The 24,947-nt window shown below is 27.5% G+C and overlaps 1 protein-coding gene across 1 annotated transcript; it reads right to left on the bottom strand.

The window, feature by feature from the left end:
* Positions 1-15,375: 15,375 nt before the first annotated feature.
* LOC107165954 (uncharacterized) lies at positions 15,376-20,467 on the bottom strand. Its single transcript, XM_015514411.2, has 8 exons — positions 19,063-20,467; positions 17,954-18,254; positions 17,750-17,878; positions 16,939-17,078; positions 16,663-16,858; positions 16,493-16,566; positions 15,971-16,132; positions 15,376-15,913 (listed from the first exon to the last, which is right to left on the bottom strand). The coding sequence occupies exons 1-8, from the start codon at positions 19,228-19,230 to the stop codon at positions 15,776-15,778; spliced, it is 1,308 nt and encodes a 435-aa protein (XP_015369897.1). The 5' UTR covers positions 19,231-20,467; the 3' UTR covers positions 15,376-15,775.
* Positions 20,468-24,947: the final 4,480 nt, after the last annotated feature.

Genomic DNA, 24,947 nt, shown 5'->3' with positions numbered 1-24,947 from the left:
TTTTTAAAATTTCAATGTTAGAAGCCCGTTAGTTAACTTTTTAACACATTTTTTAATTAACTATCTAACAATCGGTATAAATGAAAATTATAATAATTTAGCGTATATCAGTTGATTCTAAAAATAATATGTTGTGTTTGTTTATAGAGAATAGAGATACATTCTCTCTATAACCGGGGTTAATACTTCGAAGTTAATATTTATCATGTTCATTATAGGTATTTCTTTTTGAACTCATTATTTATCTTCGTTTTTCAATGATAATACAAAAATTGAGTTTACGTATTCCGATGTCTGAAAAAAAGCTAGTGAGAGGAACCTCTGACATTCTCCATTCACAAATATTCATCTTCGAGGTGTAGCTAAGGGAGCTTTACTAACTTCAATTGTAGTTTATACATTTCACTTAGACATTACTTTTTACACTGCTTAACTTTCGTATTATACTAGCTTAATGCGCAGTTTTGGAATGAATAGAAATTAGATTTTGTTCGCGATGAAAAAATGTAATGTCATCACAATACATTACTATCCTCTTCTGGCGTGAACGTTACTAGACCAGTGCCCATTACCCATCACTTGTTCTATTATTTAAAATAATAATAAAAAATATATTGTAAATAAAATATTTAATTGAGTCTAATATTTTGTTCAGAATTAACGGTCTTTATTTATGATATTTAAGTACAATATTAGTCTACAATAGACCGTTGTTTATTTTAAGAAGTGGCAACACGCATTATCTTGTCTTTAGGATCCTTATAAAAATATAAACATATGTGCTTAAAAAAATCATATATTTTGTTAAGAATATATTTTATACATAAAAAATCGTATATTCTTACAGCATGACCTTCTAGTACATCATATTATATTCATATTATACCGTGCTCCTCCTAATATCCTAATATTATAAGTGTCTAAAATGTATGATAAATCACTATGATGATATGCAATTTGTTTATTTTTACAATAGTGTAGGTACAAAATAATAATGGATAACATTATATTCAAACTAATATAGGTACCTATTCTTAAGTATTCGATTCCGAGTATTGTTTAATAGCCGTAGAACAAGAAATTATTTTGCGGTATACAGTATAGCCGGTATAGGTACCTACATCATTGAGTAAATGTAGTATTTAAATATTAGTTAACTACTATGATAGTATGGTGGTTACTAATTTATAAAAATATTTGCTGGATTTCAACCAAGGTTGGAGTTGTATCATATATCAACATCGTGACAAATAAGCAATTATATATTCTGCTCTCTATAGACAGGCCCCTCGTATCAAAGGTTGGGCCTCAATACTATTTTTCAACCCACGGGACCTGCATAATCTATATTTCAAAATATCATACTATAATATGTTATTGAATAAAATAAAATTATACTATTTAAAATAAGAGTTACTATTTTCGTCAAAAAAAGTTTTTCGTTTTCTTACAGGAGCTGGAAAACTTGGTGTTATCTGCATTTTATTTATATTTTATTAACGAGCTGAGCCATTACAATAACATGTAATTTAAAATATTTAATACAAATAAACAAATAATGAAATAAAGTTATACAAGATAATAAATCCAGAAGTAATAAGTATGATAATGACAGTATATATTATATAGTAACACCTAATTATAATTTTATCAGTAATGATAAGTGGTGCAGCTCTCATTGGCCAGCTGCATCATGCGATCTAACGGATTATTTCTGCCATAATTGCAGGTAGTGTGCGCAGGAACTACGAAAGGAACACGATGTATAGAAGTGCGAAAAGCAACTTTGAAATTGATTAACGAAATAAGTGAAGGAGCATCAATACGACCACCCGCTAGTTTTTTCAAAAACTCTACGTTAGCTCGTTAGCATTAACTCGCCAGTCTACCAGTGATATGAGACTGAGTTCCTGCATTACCAAGGAATAGTCATGGGAGCATGCTTTATTTTTAATACAAAAGCTGCACAAGATAAGAACCGTCTCTGAACGCGTTGTAAATAGACAGAAGTCAGTTATCGTATAAGGGTCCCATAGGACAGATGCGTCACTAATAGGGAACGGACCAATGAGCAGTATATATAGTTTTCAATGAAGACGATAGCTTGGACTCCTTTGATTTGCGCGTTACAAGCCCAAACGTTTTTAAAGCTTTGCAACATATCATTTCAGTGTGGGAGAGAAGATTGAGATCAGAATTAAAAATAATACTTAAGTCTCTTTTACTACCCACAGAGGTTACACAAGAACCGTTGATGGAGTTTGTATATAGTAATGAAGAAGCGGTGCCTTAAAAATTACAAGGAATGACATTTTTTTACATTAAACTGAAGTCCAATATTATTAAACCTCGAGACCAGGTTGTTAGATCACTCTGGAGCGCAGAGTAGTCAAATAAGTTTTTGATTTTCCTAAAAAGTTTTAGATTGACAGCAAACATAAGTAGTTCACTGTTTTTGACAACCTCCTTTTTATATAACTGTTGTTCATAACACTTGTGCCATTGCGAACAAGAGTGCCCATATATACCTACAATAAACTACAGGTTTTATTAAGCTAGCTATATTATATATTTTAAGTGCCGTGAAAAAAATGCATAGGTTAGGTTCGATTAGGTATTTTATTACTAAGATACCTGTAAATTTATTTACTAATTATAAATACCACTGCAGGTAACCACAAAATAAGTATAAATATTAATACATTAAAATTACAAATAGTTAGACAAAAATAGTAACAATAATTCAAATATTCTACGATTTTTTCCTCGCTTGACCCCCCCCCCCCCCCCCAAAAAAAAAAAAAAGAAAAATACATTTTTGTGGCCTAGTAATGATTTGAAATTGCCTGTAAGAATTTTGGCACCAACAATAAAAAGTTTAAATGACGCCCCTGATTATATATTATTTTTATACTTACTTAATAGTTGTTGTTTAAAACTGTTTAGCAATCAAAATTAATTCATTAGGAATATCGTCAATTGTTCAACGGCTCCCGGTTCATTTAAGTCATTAAACACTTGCAACATTTTATCTGCACGACCATGATTTCAAACAAATGATTGTTTGCTGATCGCCAAATTATAAGTCAATGAGTTGACGCTTTCTTCTTAACTGAAACTTAAAGGAAGATAAAAATAATAATTATTGATACGACCGTGTGCTATTTACACTTTAAGTGATTGTAACTTTGTAAGTCACCTGCGTCACGCGTGTCCAGGTTTAACATATCTGTCGATATACCAACTCGTATCATGATACTCATTAATAAATTACTATACAGAGTTCAGTGTTGTTTTAATTGTAACAGTTAGTAAAGCTACTAAACGTAGTCCATAGATATGCATAGGTAATAATATATAAGTCTATAGTGTATTCCATAATACTATTACCTGCAGGTAATATACGTGTTGTTCTGTCTGTACAAATATATTATAATTTATATTCCATATGTCATTAAAGTAAGATTTAATGTTATTGTCTCTATTTATAGTAAATATAATTGCAATAAAAAAAGAGGTTCTACAGGTAAATGTTATTCACTTACCATCCCGCTTACAATTTATCGTACACAATTTTATATTGTTATGTATAGGTCTATTAATAATCAATAAACGATGGGAGCCAGGGGGGAAGCAATGCTAACAGCAATCCCCTCCCTGGTTCTCGATACCATGAAAAAAAAAAAGCATATTAATAATGTTATTGATCATCAATTTTGGGCGTCACGCGTTTGGGTGAATTTTAAAAAATTGCAATGTGTTTGGGCAATTTAGCATAATGCGTTTGGGCGACCATTTTTTTAATTATTCATTTTGAATACCCTGGGACACTGTATTTTATCAATCCATTTTACCTCTTATTTTGACAGACTTGGGACTGTCCATGAATTCCACGGGTATGATTAAAAATGGATTGTTTATATTTTATGTGTGTGCGAGTAAAATTAAAAATTGAAATGATTTAGATTTTTTATAAATGAAGTTAAAATATAATTGAAATTGAAATAATATATTTGTTTTTTGTTTTATCTTATAATCATTACAATTTTATCTTTAATATTGTGTCGCTGCACCGTCCGCACTGCACGTCAATCACTTGTTTAATAATATTGAATCCTCAGTACTACGTCGAACCACAACCTTCGCTCACTAATTATGTGCAATCTAAAGATAAATGATAAACAAAATACGAAAAATAATAATCCCGATCACAAAATTCAGGAATAAAAAAAATATATTGTCTCGCCCAAACACATTATAAGAAACTCGGTTAACTCGCCCAAACGCAAACCGCCCTCAATTTTAACAAGAATCATACTGTTTTAGATACTTACCTAAACACCAATTATTTTTTCACATCTGCACAGAAGTTTATTTAATGAATGATTACAAAATCAACCTAAAGTATGAAACTCGAATAAGTGCCTTTTTCCCTTGCGACATCACTACAAATATATTATATGACTCAAATAGATGAGTACCTGTAGGTAGGTACTGTAATATATTTTACATAGTTTTTATGATTTTGGAGAATTCATATTTAAGTACTAACGCATAAAATTTGAAATCTCATAGACTGTTATGTAGTCGGTTTAGAAAATACCTAATTATTGCCAACCGCTATTAAATTGACAAAGTCCTCGTGTGTTCAGTATAACTATTACACATTGAAACGATATTTCTATATGTGGAACGAAAGCACCTGATCTCATATAATATGATAGTTAAAACTATTTTAATTTAATAATACTATTATTATTATTATTATTAGCCAATATATTATTGACTCGCAAATATTTGTAAATACCTATATTTATAAAAAATATAATTAATCATTACTTGTTACAGAAAAGTGATATTATGTGATTTTATACTTACAATTCTGTAAGACAGAGTCTCTCAAATCATTTTATTCAAAATTTTTGTGTATGCTACTTCGTGCTGATCATTTATCGATTCTAACCTTTATCATACACAATGGGTGTCCAATTAAAAAAAACTATTAAAATTATTGAAAATGTTTTAACCGTTAAAAGAAACCGTTGTAATAAGAATATAACTATTGACTTGATTTCTTTTTGAGTTTTTAGCATATTTTCAATTTTATAATTTTCCCTGTGGGGTGGTTATAATTATTTGTTGTGATTTTGAGAGTAGTTGTGATTTGTTTTTTTTTTAATGGCCAAACGTGACGGTGACGAATCAATTCTTCCTTTTTTCTCAAAGAAGAATAAAATTGATGGAACTGTAAGTACTTAATTTTATAGATCAACTGCATGAATCACACAAGAATATATTAAGATTAAACCACTTTACTTGTTTATTTCCTAATTCTGACTTTAAAATTAGCAATGATATCGAAGAAAGTTTTAAATTACTTTCAGAAATGTATATAGATATAATATATGAAAATAATTTGGGTGATATATGTAAGTGAATATTCGAGAAATTCTGAATTACAATTATGGCAAAATAGTTTTAAGCACCAGTCAGATATTATTCAAACAAAAAAAAACCGTTACAGACCTGTACTTTCAGAGTGATCCTCAAATATACCCAATCATTTCAAAATTGCTGCAAATATTTATTACTTTACCAGTAACCACAGCCACTGGAGAACGGTCGTTTTCAACACTACGACGCATTAAGACCTACTTAAGAAATACAATAAGACAAAATAGGCTTAATAGTCTAGCTTTATTTAAATATTCATAGAGATATAGAAGTTGATACAAATGATGTAATTAATGAGATGTGTAAATCATCAAATAAAAGATTGAAGTTAAATTTGTAAATTCTTAATTTTTTAATTAAATGTATTGTTAAGTTTTAGATTTATAATTACAATCAAAAAAAATAATTAAAAAGTATATTATGTATATTTATGTCATATTATAATTTACTTTTAAACTAATAGTGTAGGTACGCATCAAATTTAAGTCAACATATTTAAAGGATTTGCATAATTTTGTTATTTGTAAAATGTGTTATATTTTTACCTTGACCCCCCCCCCCCCGAAAAAAATCCTGTGTGCGCCACTGTTTTAACGTTTATGATCCTGATTCCTGATTGTTATTTTTTAAATGTTATCCGAATATCTACTCGATCAATAGTTTACATATTTATATTATATTCTGTGGCCACATAACTATTTGTCGACAATATTTATCAATTGGGTTAACGAGAACATAATTATATATTTGTTATGTAACATCAAACCCAAAATTTTGCGGATACAGTACAGTTTCAAGTGGTTATTATAATTACAAGCTACAACCAAGGAGCCCCGTGATAAAAATCATTGACTATTTGTCACAGTTTAGGATAGGTACACCTTCCTAATAAGAATCATAATAATGTATAGTTTTCTATTTCCTAACAGAGAAAAATACGTTACCTACCGTTAACTTTTCTGTGGTTAAATTGTTATGCTTTGCACAATATATTAATGTAAATATATCTAGGTAGTGTTAAGATAGCAACACACACCTACGCAGAAAACTAACAGATCACACACCGTAACGTCAATAATTGCATGCGCAATAGTTCTAATGATATTATATTAGTAATATTTGGTAAGATCATTATTTTTTTTAATCGCATTCTTGTCGCGACGTGTGGTTATAGATTATAATTACTATAAGATTTATAATGTTGTAAAAATAAAATATGTTTTAATTGTTGCATAGAACTATTATACAAGCATTGGTAGGTACTATAATAGGTACGTATCTAAATACAAATAATTAATAATACCTATGGTCGTTGCAACGTTTAAAGTTGACGTTTATTTTCTGCATAATATTGTGCACTCATCGTTATTCTCTTATTAGTTTATCACCTAACATAAATATTCCTATATATATTTAATGTGTTTAATCAAAGCTCAAAGTGCAGTCATCCAATCTTTTCTCTCGTAGGTTCCTGAAAAATATGTTTTTTCTATTTACATAATAATATATATAATAGGTACATTGGTACACGCCTACATAGTTTTATAAGCTTATGCGTTCTGAATCATATATTATTATGTTATCAAATTATGAAAATATATAAGTATATATTAAATATTGTTAGAACACTTAATTAAAATATAATCTATTGGAAAATTTGATCAAATATAATTATATAGATAAATAGAAATCTACTCAGAATACCTGCGTAAAACTTAAAAATAAACACATTATGATTTACAAACAACAAACAAAAAAACAACTATAATACTCTGTACAATGCTATACTCGTACGGTGTAAATATTAATACAACTAAATATATTGTTATTATTATTCATAAAACAGTTGTTGAAACAGTTTAGATTCATTATATTATTCTAAATTTTATAATTTTATAATTGCTTAGCTATATCTTAGTTGTAAACTAAAAGCTAAATGTTTAACGGCTGCGGGAATTTTTTCTAAGCACTTATCGAGAAATCATCGTAAAAATCAAAAGTGACCGAAAAATCTGGTGAAGGTGAATTCGGCATTTAAAAGTGCAGAAATTATATTTTAATTTTCATGTCAATTTAATGAAATCACCAATGTTCGATAATTTTCAAGTGCTTACCTATTCGATATTTTAAAATTTTGATGAACAATAATTTGATAAATAACTTTTTATCGTGTCACTATTAATTTATGTTTATCTGCAATGATTGTATATTTAAAATACAATAGATAATTTTTTCCTACCCGGATGGATCTTAGCTCAGAGCAGTGGAACCTTAAGCATTGAATCACCGAATAGGTATTATTAATAGTAATAACGAATATAACTTAAGATTTGTACCTATGAACTTTCTGCATTTGTTTAAATATAATAGGTTGTTATAAATATTTGTTTGTGTAATAGGAACAAAAAATATATACTATATCCTCTATTATAGTAGAGTACGATAAATTAAATCAATAATAAATAGTGTTTTCTTGCAGTAAATTGTGTTACAGTGTGGATTGTAGGACAAGGCCACGGTATTGTTACAGGTTCAAACTCGTTAGGAACGTCTGCCTTTTTATTATATTATGCATACATAATATACAGTATAGAAGAAAGCATTACACTAATCATTCTTCCCTCATAACACAACAAACGATTTTCTAGAGGAATTAACTGATATAACGAATAATAATAATATTTTCATTTATCCCTGGCCTCTGGCTTCAAATTGCGTAAATCCCACACTTATTTATATCCATCAAACAATCCGGGTCACAAGTAGTATCATTTCACTTTTTTCGTATATAATATATATATGGTAGGTAGGTGCTCGTTGGTATATAATGGCGCAGGTACCGTAACCCATTCTATCAACGTGCTATATACGGAATCCAACGTTAATCTATCATTAACATTGCAAAATCCAAGATCGCCACCATAATAATATACAGAGTGTCGACTATAGGTATTATGTATTTTGTCGAGTAGAAAAATAGGTATATTATAAATACCTATATAATGTACAAGAAAGCTACGAGCCCGGAGGGAGTTACTGCAGGTGAAATTTAGGACGCACGCATTCCGCAATAAAATCTAATAATGATTTACCTATCTATACCTGTGTATACCTATGGTGTTTATGTACGTTACACATTATATGAGAAGCCAGTGCCGTTTTACAGCGGACGTTTGATATGGCCAGAAGACTGTGCTGTGGCCTCCGGGAACTTATGAAAGACCATATATCGCTTTCCAAATATTATATCCATCATAATATTATATACTTCCACAACATAATTATTGAACGTCGCCACTTACGTATATCCAACTTGGGTGCCTTACACGTGAATATGTACCATATACGTGCATGTAGTATGCAGTCTACTATTATAAATACTGTTCACGAGACTGCGTAAAATCAACGATATGTACCTATACGACCTATCTATAGCAAGTTTACCTACCTTAACGTTATATTACTTGTAACCTAAACAATTGACTTATAATATTGTGTGCTCTTCATACGAGTGGGAATAGGTGATCGGTGACCCGAATGGCCGAATATTGGACGTAATGTGTTCATTTGTTTTTATTCGAGAAAAACTGATTGTATTAGATAATACAGGGGTAACATTACAATAAAAATACCACAATTTGCCCATAAACATAGTTTTGAAATATTAATAATCACAAACAGGTAATGGACATTTTACAAGACAAATCGTAAGTATAATCATTGTTACGAAGAAGAGTAAGATCGTAATCTGTATCATCATTGCGATGGGCTTATTAGTAGCATATTTTATGTGGTACATATTTTTGAACACAGAATGGATTAAGAGAAGAAATATTGAAAATAATGCTAGACTCTACAATAATTTTTAGTCAAGTTTTTTTTGTCACTACTTACAATGCGATGATAATTACCTAGATACAGTATAGGCACAAATAAGGGGTGGTCTTGAAGGACTTGGAGATCCCTAAACTATGAGGAAAGTTTCGCATAATATGGTAGGTGGTACTAAGAAAGGGGAATGGTAAACTCCTACAAATGTAGTGTAATCTCCAACAAAAGATAGTGTTAACTCCTACAAAAGATAGTGTTAACTCCTACAAAATATAGTGTTAACTCCTATAAAAGATAGTGTTAACTCATACAAAAATATCAGGCTAGCAATATATTAACACCTAAAATAAAAATGGTTTGAAAAATATAATAAAAATTTTAATAAAACAATAATCATGATAATTTACGTTTAAAACAAATTTTTAAAATATAATAAAATAATAGTCATAATCATTTAATCCTAAAACAAAATATGTTTGAAAAAAATAATAATGATGATAATAAGACTATACCTAGTCATAATTATTTAATCGTTATTTAAAAATTGTTTGAAAAATATAATAAAACAATAGTAATAATCACATACGTTTAGAATAAAAATGTCTAGGTATGTAGTAGATTACAATATCTTTGATTTTCAGGTAAAAATTTTAAAAGGTTATTCGTGTAGGAGTTTACATTTGGCCCTAAGAAAAATAATATAGGTACCTATTCTATAATATATTGAAATTAAACCCAACAAAATTAATTGAAAAAAAAATTACTTCATTTTTGTGTGTGTGTATGTTACGGTATTTCTGATACCTATGTGATACTACACACACGGACGATAAGAATTATTGTTTTTTCCGTAGAAAATGTGGTGTGAGAATATTATGACCCGACCTTGTAATATTTTACAACAGGTAGGTATGTAAAGTGTCCCCAACATCATCGTGGGTACCAACAGGGGTAAATTCCTCAAGAGTTATTTTTAATATATCTGTAGTTTTAACATGATCATAATTTGATAATGATGGTACCCTTATCAAAAGATCGGTGCCACTGGGTATGTGTATTTATCGTTTATTAGCATTCCGTCTGCAATTTTCTTTAAAGAAAAAAAATACATTAATTATTGAATGTAAACTACGTAATTTATGCCAATGATTAAATAATCATTACAGATGCAATCATTAGGTACGCAAACGCAATTGTTATTTTTAAATTTTATTTATTTCACTCTTTCACTGTTTTTTTTTTTTCTAGCTAATTATTATTTGAATTTTGAATTTCTAATTTTTTAACTGCAACCGCGTGTTCGCCCACTATATCGTGTATATTATGGTTGAGGAAACTCACAGCGATGGTATCTAAGATCATAATATACATTGCAATCACTAATGACTGAAATAAAGTAAAAAGTAAAAAGCAATGATTAGGTAATAAATACATTGTTATGAAATTAATAATCTAAGCTCCAGTAATTTACCGGCTTGAGGTATCTCGTCTAATAGAATCTAAAAGAAGGAGAATATGATTTTATTATTTTAAGAAAACTATTGATGACGAAATATTCGAAATCTTAGGATCTGAGCATATGATGTGTATTTTACACATTTTAGCTTATAAATTATTAGTTTAAATTTCATAATTATTTATTACATAAGTCCCGCAAAATTGTCTAAAAAATAATATATCGATATAATGTAGGTTTCATATTATATATCTATCTATACCTATACCTTAAAAAATAACTACATAGCCACATATAGGTACTATTCATAATACCTACTATAAAATAATATGTTGTGTTAGGTGTACAATTTTATAGATAATAAACAATAAAAAAAAAATCATAATGAAAAAAAATTTGACACTTAACCTAATTTTCAGTCATTAAGTTTACCCCCTTCCCCTCCATTAAAATATCCTTTTTACATTGCTGCTTGAATTCATCAAATTAAATATAATTGTAAAATTAAAAAAATTGTCTGTTTATTTATCACATTTTTAATGTTTTCAAATATAATAATCTATAACTTTTGAAATATTATATGCATAATATAATATATACTATATATTATAATTCGTCATCAAAATGTATGTATCTTTTTACATTTTAGTTTATAAAATATGACGTATTCAGAAATAAGAATAATTGAGGTATATATATATCATAATTTTTTTTATTTATTAATTTTATTGTTTTAATACACCGAGTATTTTTACAATGTCATAAATTTACAATTTGTATTACATAGTTTTTACAATTTTTGGATAATTATATGTCCTGATCCGTGTCTGAATCTGAGGTGTTTTCTTTGGATGAAAGTATAGCATATCCTGTTGTAGCCGTAGTTTTAATCTTAGGTTGACGGATCTTCTGCCGATATATCATAATAAATTGTCATGATTTAATCGATTACATAATATATTCTGTAGACATTCTAAATATTGATTTTAAATTTTGGTTTAAAGATTAAGCTGTAATGAATTGGATGTGCTGTACAGAAGTATATTATACAGATGATAAATATTTAAGTACTACTAAAACCTTGAATAAATAGTATATAATATTTTTAATCATTTTAAAACAGAAGTATAAAATATATCATATTACATATTAAAAAGATAGTATAGGTGCAATATAATATCTGACTATGGTATGACCAATTAAGTGGTTGTTTGATTGGAATTTTATTGATTGAAAAAATCTTAAAAGATAATTACATACGAATATACAATAATAACTACTAGACAATTATTATTAACCATCGTAATTATTATAGATAGTACAATGTTATTAAATAATTTGACCTTTTATCAATAATTTAATACGAGTTGTATTGTTATTTTTGATCAAGGACAATATATAATGCGTATTAAATGAGATATATTGCACGTTTTCCGACTTTTCAATAAAATTGAAGAACCATGAAAGTAATCATCGATTTTTTTTAGTGACTAGGTACTGACTTTATAAGTATTGAAACAAAATGTATTCATTAGAAATTCTAAACATAGTTGTTCTATTCAACTTAATAGTTGTGACTACTCACTAGAAATATACCAACCAGTGAGCACACAATGCATATAAAAGAAGTGTCATCACTCACATCACATTATTTAAATAATAAATATTCTATGAAACAAAATTAAAAATACTAAGAGTTAGAGGCAATTATAATATGTGTAGGTACCTAACCTAACCTAACCTAACCTATACGTAATTGTATACATACATTATGGGTACGGGGAATTTGCTTGTGTGTATAATTTGATACATATTAAAAACATTTTATTCATTCAAAAGAAATCTTACAACAATCACAAAAATAAAAATCTTTGTTTAAGCTAAAATGAAACAATAGTAAAAAAAACTTTAAGTAGGTAGTATAGGTACATCGAAAAAAAAACAGTTATATGTATAACAGTATGGCTTATATTATTTTATAATACCTATTTATGTTAGATACTGTGTCAAGTGCTATTAGTGGGTGGCTTCTTATTCATGTACTCATGTATTATATGTAACCCTTATCAAATATGCTAATTGTGCATAATTGTACAGATTGTATATATTATTGTGTAAATAAAAAAAAAAAAAAATGTTAGATACTTTAGGGAGTTTATATTGTTGGTCTTAAAGTAAAATAACCACTCACTCGGGAAAGTTTTGATCACAAAAAAAAAGAATTATAAATAAAATGTATATATTTTTTCCAACCAAATTGCGTATATGAATTCATATTATTATATTATATAGTAAGTATTATTAATTGTTATGCACGACATTACACATTTTTAGTGGGTTGTTTCATTAGTATATATATTTGCATTTTGTCAACAATTATTATTCGTCCGTACGAATAATACTTGTTACGGAACCCTACCTACCGTCTATGGAAATAGGTACCTCTCCACAATATAGTTTATGCGTACTTTCCTAATGTTGTCGTAATAAACATAATATACCTACAAGAAGTAGCGGTACCATAATTTAATTGTTATATTATTCATAATGTGTTACTATAATGTACCTGTATTATGTCGGATGGCATTAACTGCATTTGAAAAAAGAGTAATAATAATTTGAAGGAACTAGGTATGTCTAAATAATAATTAAGTAATATATAGGTGGGTACTACTAGACATTGTTGCGTTATCATTATCTACTCACAATAGGTACACATTTGAATTTAATTTGTTTCTTCTTGCGATATATACCTGTGTACCCATTGTAGGTACTAATCGCTTTATTTTCCTATTCATTATTAAAATTAATTCAAAACACTTGAAAGTTTCCAATACGTTTTAATATATTAAATTTAAGAGGTTATAGTTAAAGTGATGGATAATTTTTTTATAACTTTGTGCACCAAATTCTAATTTCACTTACGTTTTTTTCACCCAAAAAGTCCTCCAAAAAAAATTTCAAAAAAATGGGTGCCCTGTAAAATAGAAATGGTCCAAATTTTCTAAAATATTATCAGTTTGGTAAACAAATGGTTGTTTATTTATTATAATTAATTTACCATTTTTGTTACAGATATTAATAATTAGGCTATTTCCCACTGATCAATTTAAGGCGTATTATATAGGCAATTAGAAAATTATGATTCGACATTAATGTCAAAAATCCATATGAGAACAATACTCATGATTCGTAGTCATGGCCATCGTACTACTGTACTAGCTCGTGTGCCTATTAAAAGTTAATCAAATCAATGATAAATTCAATTGTACCTATTTTAAGATGTGTTCTTGGTTTGAACGTGGCACCTAGCTATTATCTTATGTCAAGTTCATAAAGACTTAGAAAAAACTCCGGAAATTTCAATCAACTAATCATTGGTCTTAAAAAAAAATAACTACACTAATGAGAAACGAAAGTCCATGTGCACGACAGAATTCCCTCCTTTCCTCCAAAAAACTTCTAGCTAAACAAAATAGGTAACTAACCCCTAAAATTATAGTTCCTGCAACCAGAGGCGGTTTGAATGTATCATTGTATTATACTTAGTGGTGTAAGACAATATATAGACACCCACCCACCCCCTTTATCATATAAATTACAAATAAATATTTTTTTATAAGTTTTTTCATATACCTAATTTTCTTCAGTTAAGTTGCTTACACTTTTTATAATTACAATGATTGTGTAATGATTTTTTACTTACTTTTTTGTTAATAAAACAATAAAACATTTTTACATTGTATTTAAAAATTCATCAAATAAAAATAAAAAGTAGGCACTTATACAAAATATATACTTGAAAATATTCATGTTTACTGATAGTAGATACTAGATGCACTAATGAAATGAGTGAATGAGTAAAGTTTATTATAAAAATAAAACCTTAAAAATTGTAATCGAATGGAAATAAATAGAATACATTTTAGTAAGTTTCTGTAGTATGTACTTATGTTACATGGAGTATTTGAACAACTACTTACCTGTTTGGTAACTTTATGCCATAAGTGTAATGTGATATTACTTACCTAACTAATTTGACATTATGATCAATATTAAAAGTGCTAAGCTTTATTAAGATTGCCTGTATGTGTTTTATATAGTTGCTGTTTTGATAATGTGACACAGCAACGTGAATATGTGATTAAGGTGACTGTAAAACATTTTTTTTATCCATTTTTAATGCGGTAATTTATGTTTATTGTTTATTTGTTTACAATAGTTTATTGAGAAATTTAAATGATAATAATTTAATAAATTATTTAATTGATCTGCTTTTAATGAACTAAAAAAAGTGAGAAATCAAAAGTAGGATAGAAAATCAATAACTTTATAGGTGCTCTAATAATAATAAATTATAATTTATAGTGTATGTCTATTAAACCTCAGATTTCAAAATAATATAATAATACATGTATCAAAGTTAGATTTTTCACTATTTTATTATATTATTAGCTTTAAAAAAAAATAATATTTTAGTCTAGGCAAAGAAAGTAATCAATATAATCAAATATTTTCAAAGCATAAATAGTTTTTGAATTAATGAGTGTTTTATGTTAAAAAGATCACTGGATAAACATTCAATAAATTGGGTAAATAGTAAAAACTTAAACATGGTATTTTTTCAATACACATTGTTGAATAAAATGATAAATATATTTTACAGCAAGTTGAAACAATAATTAAATTATCCTGTTACATTCATATCACAATTAAAATAATAGATAATAGAAACATGTGTACAAAATATATACTTAAAAATGTTCATGTTTACTGATAGTAGATACTAGATGCACTAATGAAATGAGTGAATGAGTATAGTTTTATATAAAAATAAAACCTTAAAAATTTTAATCGAAGATAAATAAATAGAATACATTTTATAAATTTGATACAATCTGTGTTCATCAGTCTTATTAATGGCAGTAAGAACTGATGGCAATGTTACAAATTAGTGACATTTGTTCAATCTCATAAAACAAAAAATTGTTGATTTAGTTCATATAAATATGAAATACACAATCATATTAAGCTCTAAGGTACAATGTTTTCAGCTAACTCTAAAATAGATTCATTAAAGCTAATAGAGTTTAAAGATGTGAAGGATGTGTTGACGTTTAATAGATCATCCAAATTATTAACACTATTGGATGGTATATCAGTGTTGAGATCCTAGAACATACATTTTATTAATAGCTTATTTTAGATAAAAAAGATAGTCTGACATACCTTGACTTGATTGGAAATTAAAAATAAATCCTCTGTTCTATCACATTGCTGCAAATCATTATGGTTAATAATTGTAGCGTTTATATAATCAATTTCTGAACTGCCTTTTTGGAATTTAGTAGTCACCTCCCATACCGTAGAATCTTTATCTTTCATATGTCTCTATAATAAATTTTTGATGATATAAATATATATTTTGTATATTTTTTTTTAGATGATTATATATTTGTATGTATTGTACACAAAGTTTCACAGAAAATACATTTTAACATAGAAAATATAACCATACAATTAAAAAAAAATTTAAACATGTTTAAGCGTGTTTTGAGTGTATAAAGATATAAATTTACAAAATTTAAATCTGTTTAAAAAATTTTTTTAAAACAAATTATTTTGTCATTAAAATTCTAATAGTTCTTATTTAAAAAGTAAAGCAAATTTTGTAGCATCACTTATTGCTTTTATTGATAAATTTAATTTTACTTAGTTAATGATAGAAAATATACTTATTTTATACTTTACTTTTTTATGTTTGTTGAAATTTGTGACTGCTGCAAAATCTTTGTTACACACATCACAATAATAAGGTTTCTCGCCTAGACAAAATTTAATTACAACAGTTTTATATAATTTTAAGTTGTGAAGTGAGAATAAATATTAAACATGATATTTCAAGAAACCTATATAGTTACCTGTATGTGTACGAGAATGTCTGACCAGCGCTGTACGATCAACAAATTTTTTTGGACAATATTCACAGTTGTACTGTCGATCATTGTAATGACGCCTTAAATGAATTTTTAAAGTATTATTATGCGGGAATGATCGTTCACATACCAAACATTTGTAAGGTTTAGCACCACTATGACATCGAATGTGAGTTTTTAACTAAAAATATAATCTTAAATTAGAGTATTAGACAACAAAACAAAAATAAATAAATTTGTTATATGTAAATCATTATAAACCTGAGATGATGTTCTAAATGATACTGTACAATATTCACAACTGAATGGTTTTTCTCCAGTATGTATGCGCATGTGTTCTTGTAGGTTTCCATTTTGATAATAACTTTTCTTACATACTTTACATACATACTTTTTATCACCTATACAAACGATAAAAAATATGTTTAAACTAAAATAAATTTAATAATTCACATTTATTTAAAGCTTAATATTTAACCATACAACAGAATTGCCTATTGACCATTGTTATTAGCACAAATTTAGTAGAATAAGTGAAATATAGCCCTTATATTTATTTAGTGGCAATTAAATTATATCTAAACAGATGTTTGCAAATTACCGGTGATTCAAATATTGGTGGTTTTTAAATAAGTGATTGAAAAAATTAATTATTATTATTTTTGCAATAAAAATTGTAATGATGGTTTATTTTATTTTTTAAACTAATTAAAAATCATAAAAGTGTACAAGTCATCTCTGTGAGAGTGGTGTGAAGATGCTCAGATCTCAATAACTATCGTACATCTGATTCTGCTATACTTCAGGCTTGTTGATGTGAAGAATTGTTCTCATAAAAATGTGAATAACGGTGTTAGGATTGACTTTTAATTAACCTTCTAACCAATCATAGTTTTCTAGAAATCTAGGAGTGTGTGACTTTGTTGATTAGCTAAAAAGATTTTTAATAATTCTTGGATTACAGATTATACATAGTATAAGGTAAAAACTATCAATTAGCCAAAAATCTATTTGTTAAAATTATTTCGTAGAATTCATAGCCCATTACACAGGCTAAAATTAAACTATTTACCTTTATGTGTTTTTAAATGAGTGTTAAGCCCATTTTTTTGGGCAAAAGTTTTCTTGCAATGTTCACATGAAAATCTTTCAGCAACTTTATTTGTTGAAATACTACTCAGGCTTGGTTGTTCTTCTGTAACTATAAAGAAACAACTGATAATTTTACTGTATATATTCAATATTAACCATTTGAAATTTAGCTCTGTTTAATTACCATGATGATTTTTCAAATGAGCCTTTAAGTCATTTTTGTTAGCTAATGTTAAGCCACAAGTTTCACATACAAATTCCACATCATTACTTTTAGTGTTTATATTATTCTTGAAATTAGTGGTTCTTTCATCAACAACGGGTACATATTCTGCTGAAGAAAGCTGTTTGGACTTGTACATTTTATAAATATTTTTGAGAAACATTTGACCATCTAACAAATCATCGATAAATTTCACTAACATATCCAACTGACATTTACAATTTGAACATATAGCTCTTGGGTATTCATCATCATCAGACACCTATCATGTACAATAATGAATTAAAAATAAAATAATATATTATTTATTTTATTTTAGCTGAACAATCTATAAAATTATAGTTAAATAGGCTTAAATGAAGATCAAAAGTTTGAATTTTTAATGATAGAAGCCAACCAATTTTCTAAACAAAATAACCACATAGCATTGTATTACCTATAGGCTATAGTTTTTTTTTATTAAGGCGCCCAGTGTCAATATTATGCTGTCCTCAAAAATATCCTCCAAGGAATAATGGTCTTGTTCTGTAGAACTAACCAAATTTTATAATTTTTATTTAACTAATAGAGGATAATATTCTACTTGCAGTATTAAACTCCATTTTTCAATATTTTAATCTCTAATTTGATAATATAAAATAAAATTTTTTTAAAATAAGATTGTTTTAAGCTATTTTTTACAAATCATTGTATACCTAATGTTATCAGAAAGAAAATAAAGAGTACAATCCAACCTGTAGAAAGTTTTTTTTCTTCAAAACAAAAAAAATAGTTATCAAAATCAACAAAATCTAAGATAACCCACATCAATCTACGTAAATAAATAACAGGTGGTAGATTAGTGGAAACATATTATAATTAAAGTGTCATTAAAGAATTAAAATTAATAATTAAATTACATTTTATAGAATTGCAGAAATTTTAAGAAATTGGCACTGGCCTCCATAACTTTACTAAAAATTATGCATTAAACATGTTGGTAAAAATTAATTTATATTTGTATAAAACCAATTTGTTGAACTATCTAAAATCCTAGCCATAAGATTAGATGTATTTTATTTCATATTTACTTGAATAGGCAAATAACGGTTAATTAAATCTGCAATAGTCAATTCAGCGGCATCTACTTTTCTGTAGATCAAGAACGTTGAGGAATTTCTTAGTCCACAAAGTCTACAAATATCTGATTGTCTTAAGGAAAAAATTTGGTCTGAGATTTCCATTTCTCGGATCGACATGTTTCTTTTTTTATACACAAGGCAATAATATTTTATTACCAATCAAAACCTTTTTGATTTTTTAAAATACTTTCACTGTACATATCTTCATCGCTGATTCAATTAATCAGACGGTAAAAAAGAATGTTTACAATTTATAGTTTTTACTTTTTTATCAACATCATTAAATTTTTATATAATGTGGATTAAATAAAAATAAAAAAGCCTTTTTTATGATTTATAATTATTGTTATATTGTTTCAATATAAATCATAATTGAGTTATGAGTAGATAGTGACTGTTGAGTATTGAATACAGTAAATTAATAAAAAATAAATTCTAAAATATTTGTTTAAATAGTAAATATTAACAGGTAATCACAAATACAAGAGTCAAGAATACAAAAACATATAATAAAAAATTTTAAATACTTATTAGCGTTATCACTAATTATTAATCACCGACATCAGTAGTAATATTACTATATGCGTAGAACTCGGATCACGAATCACGATGTAGAGAAGATAAGGTGACACCACTCGACCACTCTCGTATCTTTCAATGGTAGCAGACAACTGCAGTACTAGGTACAAATATATGACGCAAAAATCGCGGCAGTTTGGTAGTTCAGAATTGATCACCAGAGTACGCTACCATTCGCACAAAGGCCGACTCTATGCTTTTATACGAGTCGCAATGTAGATTATTTATATTTAAATTTTATTTATTTTAATTGTTATTCAAATGTCAATAATGTGCATGCCAATATAATATATTTTATGTTATATTGTATAGATTATTAAAATACATAATTGTTTTGGAATCGTGTACCAATTATTATGTAAAAATTGTAATAATATATGGTATTCAGCCATATCGTACAAATATATTGATTTAAATAAAATGTATGATATAAATATATTCATTTATTAATTGATACATATGTACAAAAATGAAATTAGTAAATAGGTACAATTTAGTACAAGGGATAAGGTACTGGTACTAGTTCAAACTGCTAATAAAAGCTCAAATATACTGCTACTACCACAAATTAAAATATATTTGAATTCGTGGCTACTACCTATTAACCCAAGTCCCAAGTAGGCTATAGGTATAAGTCCCAAGTCCCAAATACCCAAAAATCTTAATTATATTTATGTAGGTACCCATATAATATATAAGAAAAAAAAATTTAATATCAAGTATGATGTAGAGAAGATAGATCTACAAATTACAATAGAGAATTGAATATATTATCAATTAAAATAATAATATAATATACATAATAATAATTAATAATACTTATAAATTGATAATATTCTATTTTTAATTCTCATCATTTAGGTACCTAATTGGTTATTTACTTGTACCATCTAAAGAACTTTATGAAATTATTTATCAAGTAATAAAATAATATATAAATAGGTATATTATAAATATAAATATGCAAACAATTTACATAGGTTTAATATATTATGTATTTGTATATTAATTAATAATTATTATTATTAGTTTTAGCTCGGAGATGCTATTTGCTCAATTATTGCAAAAACTAAAATACAAAAAAATGTATTATTTTTAATATTAGATGAGTTAAGGACAGACAAATTTAATATAAAATTACTCGGGTGTGATGAACATGCAAATGCATTAACCAAAAATATAATAACATTTTATTTACATTCCAGAATATATTTTGTATGTGAGAAAAAATAAAAAACAAAAAAACTAAATTAAGCACTAAGCTCACATAACAATGTAACATATAACTGTTAAAATATAATACTTTTAAAATAAAACTTCCTTCATAAAATCTACATTAAATTGTACATAATTGAAGAGGATAATTACTTACAAATAATTCTTACTTGGTTAATATCCTATATTCTTAACTAATAGTATCGAAAACGGCAAAAATATATTATATGATTTTTATTATTTTACATTAAAAACAATGTAATAACAATATAAAAACCGACCTTCAAGCGAATTGTGGCGCTACCTACCATACTGCCGAGTAAATTTGCGAGTTGCGACTGGAATATGTACAAGACGTGGTGTCGCCGTATCTTCTCTACGTGTCAAGTACGTGACCATAGAGTATATTACTCTATGATCATGACTCAGATAATATAATATAATCATAGACCTTATACTATTAAGGTCTATTAATATAATACATGATATAACAACACGGTATGGTCACAGATTATATAAAATTTTAACAAAAAAACCATTTTTGGTTCTATTCTGCGCAATACGTCACTTGCTTAGGGCCAGTATTACAATACATGATTATATCTTCGGTTACCTGATCGTCCGTTTACGCCTCGGTTATCAATTTAACCACGGTTTTGTCTTTTACGGTCCGTTATCAGAAAAGTAGTATTACAATACCCCGTCAGAGTTCGATTCGGTAATCCACTGTTTTAACCACCACTATCATTAAAAAAAGTTTAAACTGTTATCAGTGTTATCCAGATATCACTGCGTGTCATAAGCTCATAACTAGTTTTATTTTAAATTTTAACTTATAGTTAAAATTTATAAAATAGGTAATTTTATAATTAGTGAACGTGTAATTAATATACGACATGGATAAAAAACCATCAAAAAGTAAAAACTTTAGTTTTGCTGAGGAAGAAGAACTGATGAATTTAATTTCGAAACACTGGTCTGTTATTCAGTGTAAGACTACCGACCACGTGAATAATAGTTCCGAAATATGTTCGCATCATGACTACTACCTGGCCACCTAGCAACTATGTTTTGTATTATCAATTTTGAATCGCAAATAGTTTGTACGTTCATAGAGAAAAATTGTTTCCTGTTCCGAAAAATTTCTGCATCATTACCACCTGGGGATCTTATTTTAATATGAGTACAATCAATCGCTCCTATACATGATGGGAATTTCGCAATATTGAAGAAATCCTGCTTAACTTTACGTATTTCATCATCAGTTGTTGGAAAGTGAATGAAATCCGGTCTAAGTGCTGCTATGGCCTTTGACACTTCTATTATAATTTTACCACCAGTAGTTTTATGAATTCCAGCAAAATCTGCACAAGTTGCTATGAAAGAACCAGTTGCATAATACCTCAACGTCATCAACAGTTTTTGACTAGGTGTTACTGCATTATTTCTGTAAAATATAAATTTATACAATTAAAAACTATACTATTTATATAAAATAAAAATTGATAAACAAATAGATTATAAAAGTATATTGTATATATGTGCTTACTGCTTATGTTTACCAATTTACTATTCAAATTGGAAAAATAAGCAGCACATTAAAATCTATCTCAAGTAATTTTAAAAAAGTGTGTGGAGGTGGTCCAAAATCAATAGATTTTCCAGGTAAACATTTTTCCTATCAAAATAAATGTTCAGCCTACAACTTCTTGGTAAAATATTTTAGAAAATCAACCAAGCAAGTAAAACAATCAACACACATTGGATGTACTATACCAACAAGATGTAGAATAGTAAAAAATTGGAAAAAATCCAATACAAGGAACATATTATTAAATGCAATATTTTATTTATTACACAAGTGTTAAACTTATTTAAATGCATAATTAGGATGTAACATGTTAGAGATGTGGATGAGAGAATTAGGATGTGACATTTTAGGTTTGATTCAATTTATATTATTATAAGAAACCTTATAATAGTTGGTATTGATTCATAATTTGCAGGTTATGGACTATTATTACAAAGATCAATTTTAAATTGGAGGAGCACCAAAATAAACAAATAGTATATCAAATAACTGAACAAAAAAATATTTTAATACACACTTACCTACTGGTTTGTGATTCAATTTTTGGTTTTATTATACGTAGGAGAAACTTGACGGTATCTTTGTTCAAACGAAACCTATTCAAAAACTCATCATCTCTCCATACTTTAAAATGGTCAGGTCGTTTGCGAATAATTTTAGCACGCCTAGGGAAAGCCACAAGTTCCGCCAAATGATCAAAATCATCGATTGCTTCGTCACTTTCGTCGGCGTCTGAATAGTCGTCAACGTCCATATAGTCTTGTGCGTCCATAGTAAAAATAGTAATAGTACAACATATACTATTATATAATAAAAAGTCGGTGTAATCGAAAACCGAAAACAAAATTAAATAATAATATTGTTCGCAATAAAATTTAGATTGTTGTATTGACTATTGAGGAATAATTAAAAATGATAATGATAACAAAATAATCACAAAAACATAACAATTTAACAACCAATCAGATGCATTAACGGTACATCACATTTTTTAACCAGCCGATATCGGCTAGTAAGCGTAACCGGAAGCTAACGGTCAATAACAGAGTTGACCGGAGTTTGTAATACTGGTTATTTCATCTTACAGTCCGTTAAACACTGATCGGAGGATAACCCATGATTGTAATACTAGCCCTTAGTTGCTTACTCATATTATCAGAAACATTATTTTGCCTTGTTATCAATATTGGGACATTGGATTTTCGATTTGTTATTCAACAAAATACAAAAATGATCTTAATCATTCGTCAAAAATTATTATTTTTTTGCCATTAATCATATTTTTTTGTGTTGATCATAATATAAGGAAATGATAAGCATTGGCCATTAAGGCATATTTAGAACAGAGCAATTTGCCCATTTGCCAATGCCGCAATGGGTGTATGGACTATTGTGTCATACCCACGATTTAAGATAGTATCTTAGATCTAGTCAAGGTGGATATATCCACCTTGGATCAGTTGGATCTAGTACTATCTTAATCTTGGCCATACCACAGAGGCACAGAAATACAAAATAAAGTAGATACTAATAATATATTGTTGTAGTATAATCAGTGAATTCAAGCAATTATTTTCCACCTACAAGTAAGACATTTGCCGCCATTCAATTTTCAAAGGTTTTAAAAAAATCAAATTACCTACACACAGAAATATATTGTTAATTAAAATAATTAAATTATTCTTTATTACTTTAAATTGAATAAAATACTTTTTCTTGATCTACCTTCACTCATTAGTGTGCATTATAATATACATCACCTATTACATTAAATATATTTATTTATTTTTTAAAGTGTGAAAAATTTACCACTTCAATCACGTCCTACTTCCACTGCATGCACTATGCAGGGTAACCCAGCGCTGAGTATAATATGAAATACAAAGTAAAAGTATAATAATATGGTATACCTTCTGTTTTTATTGTTAAGAACAAATTTAAATTTCGAGGGTTTATGACGGTCATGTGCATACCGAAAGTATTTACAGGTATCTGACCGTCAAAAAGTTACGATCATATACCATGATTTCAAAAGGTGTACCAAATACATTTTATTTTTTTTCAAAATATTGGACTTTATACTGAGAGAACTCGTGTGGGAGCCCAGTAGCTCTAAATTACATTGTATTAAGTAAGTAAATAGTGTTATATTAAACAAATCCTGAAATCCTCAATCACACGTAAAATATTAAAAATAAACCAGTTTTATATTTCATTAAAAGAATTTAATAATATTTAAATATTGATATTATACTGTGTTGGCTATTACCTAAATATACGTGTGTGTTATATATTCATACCACACTAATTACTTTACTGGCTATAAATAATATTATGATTATACTAGCTATGGTGAATATATTGTTTATTGTTGACGACGAGTCGACGATTGTACTTATTCACTGTATTAATATTTATTCGAATAGAAAACTTAATTTTTTATAGTGTT

This window comes from Diuraphis noxia, unplaced genomic scaffold (genome assembly GCF_037042655.1).
Source record: "Diuraphis noxia isolate RWA-SAM2 unplaced genomic scaffold, SU_Dnox_SAM2 contig0004, whole genome shotgun sequence".
Classification (NCBI taxonomy): domain Eukaryota; kingdom Metazoa; phylum Arthropoda; class Insecta; order Hemiptera; family Aphididae; genus Diuraphis; species Diuraphis noxia.
Note: the sequence above shows the minus strand (reverse complement) of the source record. Positions and strands in the feature narration are given on the sequence as shown.